The sequence below is a fragment of the Dromiciops gliroides genome, chromosome 6, assembly GCF_019393635.1.
Source record: "Dromiciops gliroides isolate mDroGli1 chromosome 6, mDroGli1.pri, whole genome shotgun sequence".
Taxonomy (NCBI): Eukaryota; Metazoa; Chordata; class Mammalia; order Microbiotheria; family Microbiotheriidae; genus Dromiciops; species Dromiciops gliroides.
Window position 1 is genome coordinate 104,608,867 of NC_057866.1, and position 14,871 is coordinate 104,623,737.

The 14,871-nt window shown below is 35.6% G+C and overlaps 1 protein-coding gene and 1 pseudogene across 1 annotated transcript; both read right to left on the reverse strand.

The window, feature by feature from the left end:
- Nucleotides 1-869: 869 nt before the first annotated feature.
- LOC122731439 lies at nucleotides 870-1,810 on the reverse strand (annotated as a pseudogene).
- A 10,391-nt stretch (nucleotides 1,811-12,201) lies between these two features.
- Nucleotides 12,202-13,214, reverse strand: LOC122732049 (olfactory receptor 480-like). The gene has a single exon (XM_043972243.1). The coding sequence runs from the start codon at nucleotides 13,147-13,149 to the stop codon at nucleotides 12,202-12,204; it is 948 nt and encodes a 315-aa protein (XP_043828178.1). The 5' UTR covers nucleotides 13,150-13,214.
- Nucleotides 13,215-14,871: the final 1,657 nt, after the last annotated feature.

Consider the following 14,871-nt stretch of genomic DNA (forward strand, 5'->3'; position numbering starts at 1 on the left):
ATAAGGTAATATTACATTAATACAAAAGCATCAAAAATATTTACATGATGATTTACAGAGTGATAATTATCATAACCAAGAAAATAATACACAAACAAATCATTTTATTGTTCAGTCTTTTCAGTTATGTCTGACTCCTCATAACCCCATTTGGGCTTTTCTTGGCAGATACTGGAGTGGTTTGGCACTTTCCTCTCTAGCTCATCTGTGAAATGATCACACAGCTAGCAAACGTCTGAGGCAAGATTTGAACCTGGGAAGGTGAGTCTTCCTGACTAGGACAAATACTCTATCCACTACAGCACCTAGCTGCCCACACAATGAATATAACAATGGAAATGGAAATAACACCCCCCCCACCCCTGAACCACTAGAAAATGAGTCTTATAAGAGTTCAAAAAACAATCACAGATCCAAAGGAGAGCTATGAGAAGACACCTCTCCTTAGTCCTTGCAGAGGTAGGAGGTCCATGTTTTTGGAAAATCGTATGTATTTTCATACCTTTGTAATCAAATTAACAAATTTAATTCATCAAAATGAAAATCTTTTAAATTGTTGTTGTTGTTGAGTCATTTCACTGGTATTCAACACTTTGTGACCCCATTTGGAATTTTCTTAGCAGATACTGGAGTGTTTTGCCAATACCTTCTCCACCCCACTTTACAAAGGAGGAAACTGAAGCCAAAAAGGTTAAGGTACTTGCCTTTCCTAAACCCATTTATCAATATTATTTAATCATGACCAATAAATAAGTAGAATATAAGATCCCTCAAGCAGAGGAATGTTTCATTTTCATCATTGCATTCACCAAACTGAACATAGTGCCTGAGATATAGTATGCACTTAATACTTGTTGTATTGAGTTGAATCATGAAAAAAGATGTTTTCTACTCATCAGTTTCCTCAGTGCCCCTTTTACTTCATCATTCCTTAGACTGTAGATCAGGGGGTTCAACATGGGGATAATTACAGTTTAGAAAAGAGGTGTTACTTTATTCTCATCTGTTGTGTAGTTGGAATTTGGCATCACATAAATGAATGTACTAGTCCTGTAGAATAGAGTGACTGCTGTGAGGTGGGAGGTGCAAGTTGAGAATGCTTTAGATCTCCCTTCAGTGGAGTTTATCTTCAGGACAGAGAAGAGGATGTACACATAAGAGATTATGATAATTAACACTGTGATTATAATTGCTGACCCAGCAGAGACAGAATGAAGAATTTCAGCAAGATTAATTTGGGAGTAGGAAAGCTTCAAAAGTGGTGAATAATCACAGAAAAAAAGTGATTTATCATAATGGGTCCATAGAAGGACCTATTTAATAAGAAAACAGTGAAAATCCAAGCATTCATACAACCACACATATAGGAACTGATAAGTAACAGAGTACAGACCCTAGTAGACATATTGGTGGAGTAAAGTAGGGGGCTACAGATGGCCACATACCAGTCATAGTCCATCACAGCCAGCAGGAAGCACTCTGTGGTCCCAAAGGTGGCTGTAGAACACATCTGGGCCACACAACCTTGAAGGGGTATTGAGGTCTTATCCGCAAGGAAGTTGATGAGCATAAGAGATGTGACAGATGAGGAATATCCAATATCCACAAAAGCCAAGTGACTGAGAAAATGGTACATTGGAGTGTGAAGCTGGGAGCTATTTCTGATCAAGATGATTATGCTAAGGTTACCAAATAAGGTGACAGCATAGATACCCAGAAAAGTCACAAAGAGGATGACAAGAAAGGCTGGATCATCTGTTAATCCCCAAATAATTAATTCAGTCACAGAAGTGCAGTTATTGCCTGACATCTGTCTTTGAAAGAGTGCCTAGTAGATAGAAGAAAAGCAGATTAAAATAAAATGCAGGATTAAACTTTGGATATGTCTATTGATGTATTCTGGAAACAACTGGCCACCTCCTACACACCATTTCTACTGTCTTACTCTAATACTTTTGTTCCTATGTCCCATGGCAGGTTTCCTATAAACAAAGCAGAGATGAATAAATTTGTTGTCTCCAAATTTTTCTCTATAGACCAACAAAATTCTGTGATTTGCCAATTTTTTCACTTTTATAGTTTGAAAAAGCATGTAAGAGTATAGAATACCGTTGAATTCCCAACACAGGAACCTTTCTTAACTATATCCAGAGATTGTATCCAAATGTGCAAATGTTGTTCTGCCAACTAACCACTGCTGTTATTCCCTTCCTTTCTTTCTTTCTTTCTTTTTTTTTTTTTTTGGTGAGGCAATTGGGGTTAAGTGACTTGCCCAGGGTCACACAGCTAGAAAGTGTCAAGGGTCTGAGGCCGGATTTGAACTCAGGTCCTCCTGAATCCAGGGCTGGTGCTCTATCCACTGTGCCACCTAGCTGCCCCTATTCCCTTCCAAAGAAACCAAATCTGCTTTGTGATCCCTCATCTCCCAGAACAATTTTCCACATTTGAAGATGTTATCCACCTCATGCTAATTAACTATTAGGAAAGTCCTGGTTTCCAAGATGATTCATGTGCTTTAAAATCACAAAAGAGAGGGAATGGGGAATCTTGATTCTGAGTCTTCTCATTGTATTTTGCTCCTAGAACTTGGCATTACTGAAAGGGGCTACCACTCAGTAAGATATTGCTAGCCTGAAGGATTATGGGAAATTACCTATGGCAACCTTTGCTATTTTTTAAGTAAAATAATGGAAAGCACTTGCTCAACCTGTTGTAACCATATCCTGTTTACGTATTGGTTCCTTCAATTGCAGAGTAGCTGAACAAATTGTAGTATAGGAATTTAGTAAAAACTATTGTATCAAAAGAAGTGATGAATAGGCCTACTTTAGAGTAATATGGAAATATTCTGATTAACTGATGCATAGTGAACTCAGTTGAACTAGAAGAAATATATATATATGTATATATATATATATATATGTGTGTGTGTGTGTGATGACCACAATAATCATGAAAGACGAAACCACTTTGAAAGACTTCAGAATGGACCAAAACAGTGATGAATAATATCTTCAAAAGAATGCTGTAGAAATATTAAATACCACTTCTTGGAAGAGGGTTATAGAATAAGACAGCCATTCTCAGACATGGTGGATCTGTTGATTTGTATGCCTTAACTACATACATATCTTTTTTTTTTTGCCACATTCTTTTTTGTTTGTTTGTTGCTTGCTTTTTTCAGGGCAATGAGGGTTAAGTGACTTCCCCAGGGTCACACAGCTGGTATCAAGTGTCTGAGACCTGATTTGAATTCTGGACCTCCTGAATCCAAGGCCAGTGCTTTATCCACTGCACCACCTAGCTGCCCTCTTCAACATACATATCTTTTACAAAGGAGGGCTTTCACTGTGAGTGGGGAGAAGTAGCTCAGTGGGTAGTAATAGACATGGGGAAAGGGAAAGAGTAACAACAAAACATTTTCAAAATTCACAAAAGAGAACAGGGAAATACAACTTTACATATGTGTGTTTATGTGTGTATATATCGATATGTACATCTATCTATCTATCTATCTATCTATCTATCTATCTATCTATCTATCTATCTATCTATCTATCTATCTATCTACACACACAAACACAGAAACATGCCAAAATATCTTGAAATGTTTGCATTTGTTGATGCTTGGGAAGTTTCAAACAAATCATCTTAGATACAAATTTTTCCTGGTATATTTTTATTACACTAAACTCCTTTTTCTTCTCTTCCAAGTTGAGTAAGAAAGAATATAAAAAATTCAGATACTGTTCAACTCAGGAAGAACCTGACTATAAAACCCATTTATGGATGGTCCAGCTCATTCTTTGTGAATATATGAAAAAAGGATGCCTTAACTAAACAAATATTTGTAGAGTGCTGAGTCAATTTTCCAATACCTCCTAATTCACCCTTCCCTCTCAAGAAAGGACCTTGCATTGTACTTTTCTAGCAAAAGAAAGGCTGTCCCTGTGAACTCCCTTTTCTTTCATCTTTTACTGTCCCAAACCCTTCAATATCATCCCCTATTATCTTAACAAAAATCACTGAAAAAGAGATAGTACTTTTCTCCAGGGTTAACCCCTCTACATGTTCTATTTTTTTTTACAATTTATTTGATAAAGTATTTTATTTTTTTTCCTGTTACATGTAAAGATAGTTCTCAACTTTTGTTTATACAAGCTTTCCAATTTCAGATTTTTCTCCCTCCCTCCCCTCCCTCCCCCCTCCCCTAGACAGCAGGTAATCTGATATAGGTTTTATATATATATATATATATATATACATACATACATATACATATACATATATATATACACATATACATACATACATAATAACATTAAACACATTTCTGCATTAGTCATGTTATAAGAGAAAAATCAGAGCAATGACAAAAAAACCTCAAAATAGAAAAACAACAGCACTCAAAACAAAAGTTTGGGAGCAGTGTGGTGGAACTTTATAAACGGCCCACATTAAATTAACGAAGTCAGATAGCCAAATAGTCAAAAGTCCCCAGATTAGTCCTCCACTCAAAGTTTAGTCATCCATAGTTTAGCCCCCCAAAATTAGCCCTAGTTAACAAAATATTTTCACAATGCACTGTACCACCTAGCTGTCCCTGCTCATCATTTCTTACAGCACAATAGTATTCCATTACATTCATATACCACAACTTGTCCAGCCATTCCCCAATTGATGGGCATCCCCTCAGCTTCCAATTCCTTGCCACCATGTAAAGAGCAGCTATAAATATTTTTGTACATGCGGGTCCCTCTCCCCTTTCCATGATCTCTTTGGGAAAAAGACCCAAAAGTGGTATTGCTGGGTCAAAGGGTATGCACAGCTTCATAGCCCTTTGGGCATAATTCCAAATTGCTCTCCAGAATGGTTGGATCAGTTCACAGCTCCACCTACATGTTCTATTAATCCCATACTTCCAATTTATTTTTTTATTATTTTTATTTTTTTTTGCGGGGCAATGGGGGTTAAGTGACTTGCCCAGGGTCACACAGCTAGGAAGTGTCAAGTGTCTGAGGCTGGATTTGAACTCAGGTACTCCTGAATCCAGGGCCAGTGCTTTATCCACTGTGCCACCTAGCTGCCTCCCCCTCTTTGTTTTTGAAATAGAGAACCTTGGTACCGATTTCCTTTAAAAATTTTTCAAATGTGTTAAACTATCCTGTCACAGAACACTATAGGAGCAGTTGGAGCTTGTGTATTCAACTGCTTTAGAGCTCATTACTGTATTTGTGTTTTGCTTTCAGTATATTAAATATAATTTTGTTTGAATGAAATTGTTGGAGAGAGGGTCAGATTAAGGAGGAAATCAAAATGGAGGATGCAATCAGTGGTGTCTCTTGAGCCCACCAAGTCATTAGAATATCCAGAAGCACAGAGAGAAACCCAGGAAGACAATAGAAAAATATAAAGACTGAGAAGGTCTAGGAGATGTGAGTAAATCTGCACATTTTCAGAGAAAAGAAGGTAGATTCTTAGGCCTAGAGCTCTCTAGGGGCTTTTCTTCTTGTTCAGTTGGTTGACAGACTGTATCTGAAGCTTAGATTGCCATTCAGTAACCTGCTCAGATCCAAAAGTGCTATTCTGGATTTAGCATCTTTTCTGTTATATGAAATACTGTTCTAAGAACATGGCAATTATATCACAAACCTTTAGACTCTTTCATTTCTTACTTTTGAACCATATTTCCCAACATGTTTTTTACCTTTATCACCTATGATCACCTTTACAATGAAAAACCTAATTTTAATTTTGATGACCTTATTGAGTTATTTGTAATATTTCCCCACTGCCTCATTCTTTGTGATTTTTATTTATTTTATTTTTATTTTTAATTTATGGAATAAAAAAAGCACCTCCATAACATAGTATAATAAAATGTGATTGTATATGAAACTGCAAATCTACTATGTAAGCAACTTGCTATTCTTTTCAAATATACAACAAAATGATCATGTAACTTTCTTTTTTCTTCCCTCTTTCCCACTCCCCATATTAGAGACATTTACCATTAGACATAAATATGTGTGTATGTAAAATCATTTTTTACAAACTTTATTTATACTTTCTCTGGATGCAGATAGGTTTTTTTTTCATATGTCCTTTATAGTTAATTTGGGTATTTATGATAGAGAAGATAACTTATTCCCTCAAAGTAATTCTTAAAACAATATTGCTGTTGCTATATAATGTGTTCTCTTGGTTCTGTTCATTTTGTTTTTCATTATTTCATGCAAGTCTTTCTATGTTTTTCTAAAATCATTGAGTTCATCATTTCTTGTATCACAGTAGTATTCCATCACAATCATATACCACAACTTCTTTAGTCATTCCCCAATTCATTTCACATTCACATTCAAAGTTGTTATAATTGCTATTTGTAAATTTCCCTTCATCTTATTTGTATTCACTATTTTCCTTTTTAGCCTATCCCTGTTACCTTATATTCTCCCCTTATTTATCCTTCTTATTTCTTATTTTACCCTACCCTCTAAAAGTCTCTCCCTTATTTTTATTTTACTTTTTCTCAATTTCATATAAACAGAATTTTTTAACTTAATTTTTAAAATTTCATTTTTTCTCTCCTTTCTTTCCCTTTGCCCTGATTGAAAAGGCAAGCCATTACATGTGTGTGTATACATACATACATGCATATATACATATATGTGTATATATGTATATGTGTGTATATATGTATATGTGTGTATATATATATAAGCTCATATTCCAATTGGATAGACACTGTGTAAATAATTATATAGGACATATGGGGTGTTCAGGGAGAACTTGTACCTTTTGTGAAAGGGCTTGTCAAACACTTTTCAGATCTGCTTATCCACCTTTGGTGCCCACCTGTCACCCAATTCTCCCCTGTGACTGCAAGAAATTTAGTATTGCACAATGGCTACATCCCAGCAAAACCATTTCAGCAGATGCACTAAACCAGGTAAGAAGTGACAAACAGGACTCAAATCCATTGGTGAGTTGGGGGATGTCTACTCTAAGCATGTAAAGACTTTCCCTGGCAGAATAGGTGGATGAGAGCCATGGCCATGATAGTGGCTGAAGCAGACACTGTGGAGTGTTTAGAGCTGGGTCAGATTTTGAAGATGCCAAGAATACCACTACATCCTGGACATTAACAATCATCTTGACTTTTATCTTGTCATTGGTCTTCAATGACTCTAGAAGAAAGAGTGAGGCTTGGGGAATGGCTAAACGAGTTGTGGTCTATGAACGTATTGGAATACTATTGTGCAATGAGAATGATGAACAGGCAGATTTCAGAAAAACCTAGAAAGACTTGTATGAACTGATGCAAAGTGAAATCAGCAGAACCAGAAAAAGATTATACACAATAACAGCAACATTGTGTAATGATCAACTATGAATGACTTAGTTCTTCTCAGCAATAAAACGATACAAGGCAATTTTTAAGGACTCATAATGGAAAATGTTATCTACATCCAGAGAAAGGCCTGATGGACTCTGAATGCAGACTGAAGCATATTATTTTCATTTACTTTATATTTTCATGGTTTTTCCCTTTTGGTGTTTTTTTCTTTGGTCTGTTTCTTTTACAACTGACTAATATAGAAATATGTTTTACATGCCTGCAATATATAGATTATGTCAAATTGCTTATCATTTTAGGAAGAAGAGAGGTGAAGGAGGAAGGAGGAAAAATTGTAATTCAAAATCTTGTAAAAATTGATGCTAAAATTTTCTTTACATATAATTGGGAAATAATATAAAAAATTAAAAGTGAGGATGATGACTTTGTGCAGCTCTGCCTCACTTAAATCTAATTCACAATCAAATCAAGGCATCACCCTATGATGTCACTGAAAATGAAAGATGAACAACAAATAACTAGGTTCATACAAAATATAGATATAGTAGGCGGCAGGTAATCTTAGAGAGGAAGATACTATTACTTTGAGAGGCCTACAAGGCTCCTTGCAGAAAGTAGGATTTGAGCTTTCTGGAAGTAAGGCAGGAAAACTAAGTGGTGGAGGTGGAGGAACAAAATATTTTAGGAATATAAGACAACCAGTATAAAGACACAATAGATGGAGTGTTATTTGTGGGGAAAGACAAATAGTCCAGTGTAGCTAGTTTGTACAATTGCATGGATGGGAGTAGAATTAAAGACTAGAAATATATGAAGGGGACAAGTTGTGAAAATCTTTATTTTCCAAATGATTCTTTGTTGATAGTGTTTGTTTTTACATGACTTAAATTTCTTTTAGAGTCTCTTTTTCCTTACCCTTCCCAAAGAACTATCCCATAGAAAAAAGAACACATTTTTATTGGTTTATTATGTCACAAAGGTATCCATTGATAAAAGGAAAGTTACTGCATACACCAAAATATTTATAGCACCTCTTTTCTGGTAGCAAAGAACTGGAACATGTATTTTCAGACCTTTGTAATCAACATTTAAATTTACAAATTTAATGCAATAAAGGAAAATACACTTTTTCTAAAGGTCATTTATTTATATAACTTGATCATAACCATTACAGCAGTAGAATATTGGATTCTCACAGGCTGGGACTGTTTTATTCTTGTCATTGTATTACCCAAATATAACAAAGTACCTGGAACATAGTATGTACTTAATGAATACTTGTACTGGCAAAACCAAGATGGAAGATTAGGGGTAGCTGTCCAACTGAACTATCTCAACATTCCACTCCAAACAACTTTAAAATAACATCTCAAATCAAATTTTGAAGAGGCATAATTGACAAAAGGTCAAGGTGAGACACTTTTCCAGCCTAAGAAAACTTAAGAAGCCAGCAGTATAAGTCTGTGACACCAGAGTAGAGGCCTGTCTAAAGCCCACATGTACTACAGTGGTAACAGTGGCTATAGCAGCAGCAGCAGCTTTGAAAGCTCTCAGCCCAGAGTCAGTAAGGAGAGCTGGATAACTGGTTACACAGAGATTAGAGGAGACCCTTTGCTGGCACTGGGAACACATGGTACTAATTACCATCTATATTATCCATATGCAGTTCTGGGTTGTAGTTCCAGGATAGAGAAGAGTGCTGGTGGTTGTTCATAAGGGAGCAGGAGCCTTGGACACAGTTCCAAAATGCTTCCAGTTGCAGGGGACTAGGGGCCCTTCCTGGGAGACATAGACCAAGAGAGCAGTAACCACACATCTCCCAGGATCACACCACTTTGGAAGAACTAAAACATAGACTCCCAGTACTAGTTTTGAAAACAGCAGCACACACATACACACACACACCCTGAAACTTTGGACAGGGTCTCCCTCCATCCGCCAATGGTGAGCATAGCCCAACATTAACATAAATTCAAAAGTCAAGAAATATGCTGAAAAAATAAGCAAACAACTATAACAACAAAAGAATTTTACCATAAAAAGCTACTACAGTGGCCAGGAAGACAAACACAAACTCAGAAGGAGAAAATAATGTGAAAACAGCTACCAAAAAACCTCAAAGAAGACAGCTAATTATATCCAAATTAAACAAGAATTTCTGGAAGCATTAAACAATGAAATAAGAGTAATAGAGAGAAAATTAGGCAAATAAATGAGAATCATACAAGAAAATTATGAAAAGAATTAACAGCTTGGTAAAATGGGCACAAAAATTACTGAAGAAAATACCTTAAACAGAATTGGCCAAATCTTAAGAGAGGTAAAAAAAAATCCACTGATGATAAGAACTCCTTAAAAAGAAGATTTGGCCAAATGGGAATAGATCCAAATTTTACTAAGCAAAACAATTCCTTAAAAATTAAAATCGGGCAAGTGGAATCTGATAACTCCATGATACACTGAGAAAAAATAAAATAGTAAAAATGATGAAAAATGGAAGAAAATGTGAAATATTTCATATGAAAAATAATTGACCTGGAAAATAGATCCAGCACAGATAATTGCAGAATTATTGAACTACCTGAAAGCCATGATCCAAAAAGAGCCTAGATACAAGGAAAATTGCCTGATGTAAGATATCTTAGATCCATAGGGTAAAATAGAAATGAAATGTAAAGTTTAACTTTAATTTATCCATTATGATTTCTCTTTCATGTTTACATTTTTATGTTTCTCTTAAGATTTCTGTTTGAGTGTGAAATTTTCTATTCAGCTCTGGTCTTTTCATTAGGAATGTGAGGAAGTCCTCTATTTCAATGAATACCCATTTTTCTCCTGAAAAATTATTACTGTTTTGTGGGTGGGGTATTCTTGGTTATACTCCTAACTCCTTCACCTTCAAAAATATCATATTCCAAGACTTCCACTCCTTTAATATGTGAGCCACTTAATCTTATGTGATTGAGACTGTGATTTTTGATAATTGAATTGTTTCTTTCTGGCTGCTTGAAGTATTTTCTCTTTGACCTGTTTTTTTCTCTCTTTTTTTGAAGTCACAAAAGTGTTTCATTATTTTACAGTGACATGTAAAGATAGTTTTCAACATTTGTTTTCATAAGATCTTTAGTTCCAAAATTTTCTCCTCTCCCTTCCCTCCCCCCTCCCCGAGACAGAAAGCAATCTGATATAGGTTTTATATGTACAATCACATTAAACATATTTCTGCATTATTGACCTGGGTTTTAGAAAGGGAGAAAGGGAGGAGGATAACAAAAGAGAAAGTGAATTAAGGGAAGCAGTGGTTACAAGCAAAATAGACTTGAAGTAAGAGAGACAGAAGAAAATGGGTTGAAGGGAAATATACAGTAATCATAACTGTGAATGTAAATGAGATGAGCTCACCCATAAAGTGAAACTAGATAGAAGAATGGATTAAAAACCATAGTCAATAATATATTGTTTACAAAAGACATACTTGAAACAGAAAGGCACATACAGAGTTAAAATAAAGGGCTGGAGCAGAATCTAATGTGCTTTAGCTGAAGTAAAAAAGGCAGAGGTATCAGTCATGCTTATATAAAAGTAAAAGCAAAACCAGTTCTAATTAAAAGAGATGATCAGGGCAACAACATTATGCCAAAAGGCACCATAAACAATGTAAGATAAAAATGATTACTTCAAGTTTCCTTGGTAAAGGCCTCATTTCTCAAATATATACTCAGTATAGAACAGAATCAAATTTATATATATATATATATATATATATATATATATATATATATATAAAGAGCCATTCCCCAATTGATAAATGGTCATGGGACATAAAGAGGCAGTTTTCAGAAGAAGACATGAAAGCTATCTATAGTCATAAAAATGTGCTAAATCACAATTTATTAGAGAAATACAAATTACAACAATTCTGAGGTACCATCTCATACCTATCAGAAATGACAAATGCTGGAGGGGATGAGGGAAAAATAATGAATTGTTGCTAGAATGTTCAACTAATCTAATCATTCTGGAGAATAATTTGGAACTATGTTCACAGGGTTATAAAACTGTGCATGCCCTTTGACCCAGCAATACCACTACTAGGAAAAGGACCTGTCTGTACAAAATATTTATAGTAGACTTTTGTGGTGTCAAAGAATTGGAAATCAAGGGGATGTTCATCAATTGGGAAATGACTGAACAAAAGTTGTAGGATATGATTGTGATAGAGTACTATTCTACTCTAAGAAATGATTAGAGGATATTTTCAGAAAAACATGGTAAGAACTATATAAACTGAAGCAAAGTGAAGTAAAAAGAACTGGGAGATCATTGTGCACAGTAACAGCAATGTTGTAATGATGATTAACTGTCAAAGACTTGGCTGCTCTGATCAGAACAATAATCCAAGAAAATTTCAAAGGACCCATTGTGGAAAAGGAGAAAACTGATAAACTCTGAATGCAACTGCAAAAAATACAAACTTTTAAGTTTATTTTTTTGCTACTTTTGAAATATAGCTAATATGGAAATATGTTTTGCATGATTTCAAAAGTATAATTAATATCATATTTCTTGCCTTGCCAGTAGGTATAGGAGGGAGTGGGAAGGAGAAAGAGAATTTGAAAATAAAAACTTAAAAATAAAAAATGTTTAAAATAAACAATAAATTAAAAGTTTTTTTAAAAAAGAAATACTTGCGTTAGAGCATCAGCCCTGGAGTCAGGAGGACCTGAGTTCAAATCTGACCTCAGACACTTAACACTTAATGGCTGTGTGACCCTGGGCAAGTCACTTAACCCCAATTGCATCACCAAAAAATAAATAAAATAAAATAAAATAAATACTTGTATTCAGTTGAATTCATGAAAAAAATACTTCCTACTTATCAATTTCCTTAGTGCCCTTTTTACTTCATTGTTCCTTAAACTGTAGATCAAGGGGTTCAGCATGGGGATCATTACACTGTAGAAAAGAGAAATCACTTTATTCTCATCTGTTGAGTAGCTAGATTCAGGCATCACATAAATGAAAGTAAGGGTTCCATAGAACAGAGTGACTGCTGTGAGGTGGGAAGTGCAAGTTGAAAAAGCTTTGGATCTCCCCTCAGTAGAGCTTATCTTCAGGACAGAGAAGAAGATGTATGCATAAGAAATTATGATAATTAACACTGTGATCATAATTACTAACCCAGCAGAGGCAGCAGGAAGAATCTCAGTGAGATGATCTTGGGAGTAAGAAAGCTTCAAAAGAGGTGAATAATCACAAAAAAAGTGATTGATCTTATTGGGTCCGCAGAAGGACCGATTCAATAAGCAACCAGTAAAGATCCAAGCATTCACACAACCACCCAGGTAGGATGTGATGAGTAACAGAGTACAGACTCTAGTAGACATATTGGTAGAGTAGAGCAGGGGGCTACAGATGGCCATATACCGATCATAGGCCATCACAGCCAACAGGAAGCACTCAGCTGTCCCAAAGGTGGCTCCACAACACATTTGGGCCACACAGCCTTCCAGAGGGATTGAGGTTATGTCCTCAAGGTAGTTTGTGAGCATGAGAGGGGTGACAGATGAGGAAATTTGAATATCCACAAAAGCCAAGTGGCTGAGGAAAAGGTACATTGGAGTGTGAAGTTGGGAGCTATTTCTGATCAGTATGATTATGCAAAGGTTACCAAGTAAGGTGACAACATAGACACTGAGAAATATCACAAAGAGGATGACTCGAAGGGTTGGATCATCTGTTAACCCCAAAATAATGAATTCAGTCACAGCAGTGCAGTTATTGCCTGACATCTGTTGTGGAAAGAGAGCCTATTAGAAAAAAAGGAGATTAAAATAGAATACAGAATTAAGATTTGGATATTTATATTAATGTATTCAGTAAAGATTCACTGCCTACTGCCCATTTTGCTCTCTTACTACATTACTTTGCTTCTATGCACCATGGGGGGTTGCCCATAAGCAAAGCAGAAATGAATAAATTTGTTGCCTCTAAATTTTCCTCTATAGACCAATGATACCGTATGATTTGCCAATTTTTCCATTGTGACAAAGTGAAAAAGCATCTAAGAGTGAAGAAAATAGTTGAATTTTAACCATAGGAACCTTTCTTATATATATACAGAGATTGTAACCAAATGTGCAAATGCTGGTCTGCCAACTAACCATCACTGTTAATTCCTTCCAAAGAAATAGAGTTTGATTTGTGATCCCTGACTTCTCAAAGGACTACCTTCCACAAGTGAAGATGTTAGCTACCTCATGTTAATTGACTATGAGGAAAGTCCTGTATAGTCATCCAAGGTCACCAACCTCACTCTTTCCTCCAGTCATCTGGGTCCAGTGGCAAGATATGTTATCAGGATGACTGGAGATGGCCCTGGATATTTAAGGCATCCACTGCACCACCTAGCTGCCCATGGTACATGGTCAGCTCCAAATAAAATAAATGATCTTAAATGCTACATTTTCCTGAATATTCTTATTACTCCTAACTCTAAACTTATTTTTCTTTTCTTCTAATTTCAGTAAGAAAGTATATAAAATAGGGGGCAGTTAGGTAGCGCAGTGGATAAAGCATTGGCCCGGGGTTCAGGAGGACCTGAGTTCAAATCTGACCTCAGACACTTGACACTTACTAGCTGTGTGACCGTGGGCAAGTCACTTAACACTCATTGCCATGCCCCCCCAAAAGTATATAAAATATTGAGATGCTGTTCAGCTCAGAGGAGAACCTGACTTTAAATACTCATTTATGGGTCTATGGTCCAACTCTTTCTTTGTGAACACAAGAAAAAAAGAATACTTTAAAATAAATGTATAGAGTGCTGAGTGACTTTTTCATACTTTCCACTTCAGTCTTCCTTCTCAAGATAGGACTTTGTATCCTGCTTTTCTAACAAAATAAAGGCTTTCCCTGTAGGCTCCCTTTTCTTTCTTCTACAGTTCAAAATTCGTCAATACCATCCCCTGTTGTCTTTGCAACAATCTCTGAAAAAAAGACAGTCCTTTTCTCCAGGGTCAATTCCTCTACTTGTTCTATTGATCCCATACTTCCTATTTCAACTCTAAACTTTCTCCATTGAAAAATTCCCCTTTGATCTTTAATCTTTTTATTTATGGGCTTCTTTTCTTCTTTCTACAAATGAGCTCATAACTGTCCAATTCTTAAAAACCTTTCATTTAACCCAAACATCCTCTCAAGTTATACTATATCCCTTCCCTTCCCAAATCGCCTCTGAGGGGGAAATTAATCTACCCTTGTTGAGTCTACTTCCTGTCCTCCTACTCATTTTTAGCCCATTATTTTCTGGGTTCTAACCCCATTACTCCACTCAAACTATTCTTTACAAAATTATCAATAAAATTTCTTAATTTCTAAATCATAGTATTTTTGTAATCCTCATTTAAATTCCTTGAGATGAGAGATTGTTTCAGGTTTTGTATTTGTATTTCAGATTTTATATGTTGTGTTGTTTCAGATTTTGTAATTAGCATTAGCACCTAGAAAAAATG

Coding starts and splice junctions, on each gene's coding strand:
- LOC122732049 (XM_043972243.1), bottom strand. CDS start 13,149: ATGTCAGGCAATAACTGCACTGCTGTGACTGAATTCATTATTTTGGGG.